The sequence below is a fragment of the Hyalella azteca genome, unplaced genomic scaffold (assembly GCF_000764305.2).
Source record: "Hyalella azteca isolate HAZT.00-mixed unplaced genomic scaffold, Hazt_2.0.2 contig16235, whole genome shotgun sequence".
In the NCBI taxonomy this organism is placed as follows: Eukaryota; Metazoa; Arthropoda; class Malacostraca; order Amphipoda; family Hyalellidae; genus Hyalella; species Hyalella azteca.
The window spans coordinates 213,134-214,656 of NW_025946061.1; the positions used below are offsets into that span (position 1 = coordinate 213,134).

Here is a 1,523-nt window from a genome sequence, read left to right on the forward strand (position 1 = left end):
GCCCAAGCTTAACAGCCGTCGACTCTACAGGAGTTGCTTCAACAAGGCTCTCACAGTCTGACACTGACTCCTCCACCACCAAGCCATCAGAAGATGCTTCCCCGAGGACCCCAACACAAGCCCCTGCCGCTCCAAGCACCACAGGTGGGCCAAAACCAGACCCCGTAAGGCAACTAAGATCATCCATGTGGAACAGACAAAACAGAAGTTAGAAAACAAACAAACAAACAAAAAAATAATAATAATAATAAAAAAAAAAATAGCAAGACAAAAACTAAATAAAGTAGAAGAGCAAGAAAAGAAAAAATAAATAAACAAAATAAAAATAAAATAAAGAAAAAATAAAAATAACAAGGCGGACCGGCAAACCTCTGAGGGAGAAAGCCAGTCGGGTTAAAGTTAATGAGTAAACAAATCAAATAATTACGGTTTTGAATACTTATAAGAAACTTTGAGTCACAAATTTACCGGTTACTTTAGACGTTTAGAGATCGCAATTCACACACGTGCTACCACGGCAAACGCAACTGACTTTCTCCAGCATCATCTATGTTAAGCAAATATATTCCTCAATTTCCGCAAATACTATTCCTCTAAGAGTCTAAGGTAAACAGCACAGCACATCACTGACATCAGTAATTAACAATTTCAGATAAAATTTGGTCGATTTAAAAGCCTACTCAGTACTCACCACAGGATCAGCCGGTTCATTGGCCTCTTGACCTTCTTCCACCTGCGTATTTTCCATTGCATTCTCATCCATTTTGTCTTAGATGAAATTATTATTTATTCTACGAATAAAAAATTTAAACGATTGTCTACTGATAAATCGCACGCATCAAAAGCATCTGCTACACGAGCAGCGTCCGAGTTTATAAGGAATGCAGAAGCGACGCGGCCGTCCGACATCCGCTTCTCTTAAACTAAAACAGAGGGACTGAAAAATTAAGTTTCAATTTTTTAATAATTTTTATCAGGCCTTTTTGAAATCAAAATGAATAATTTCCATTATAGCTAACAAAATAAGTTTTCTCATAACTTTTCAGTCTCAAACGTCTAAAGTTTACCTTAGACATGTACATATATAATATAATAGCGGTTTCAGCGCTTATTAGGCATTAGGCCGTAAGCCTGTCGCCGATTCTTAACATCGCATAACACTCACAGCATTTTGCGGTCTCAAACTCGCAACTCACTGCTGCAATTTTGCGTTGTTTAACCGCCCGGCCTCCTTGCCGATTCTGACCAGAAACTGACGCACAGAGCCGGGATCGAACTCGCGCCCCTCTGCGTCAGTCTTGGTACTCTGAACTTTAACCACTGGGCCACCCTGCTGTACCAATTGTATGTACCAATTGTAAATTTAGGTACTCAATTTATCATACAGATAATTCCTTGATATTTACTTACGGATATGGATGATTTCCAGGAAAGACTAGATATGTTTGTACAGACTAGTACAGTGATATGTTTTAGACTAAATAGACATCCCGAATTGCCGAATGATGATAGTTAAGAGTACC

General features: G+C 38.9%; 1 protein-coding gene across 1 annotated transcript in view; it reads right to left on the minus strand.

Annotated features, from left to right (window-relative positions):
- The window catches only part of LOC108678947 (cleavage stimulation factor subunit 3), a 22,036-nt gene extending 21,167 nt beyond the window's left edge, over window positions 1-869 (minus strand). Inside the window, exon 1 of the mRNA XM_018167445.2 lies at window positions 692-869. Coding sequence (XP_018022934.1) covers window positions 692-763 — 72 coding nt within the window. The 5' untranslated portion in view covers window positions 764-869. The remainder of the gene's footprint in view (window positions 1-691) is intronic.
- Between the last annotated feature and the right edge of the window lie 654 nt (window positions 870-1,523).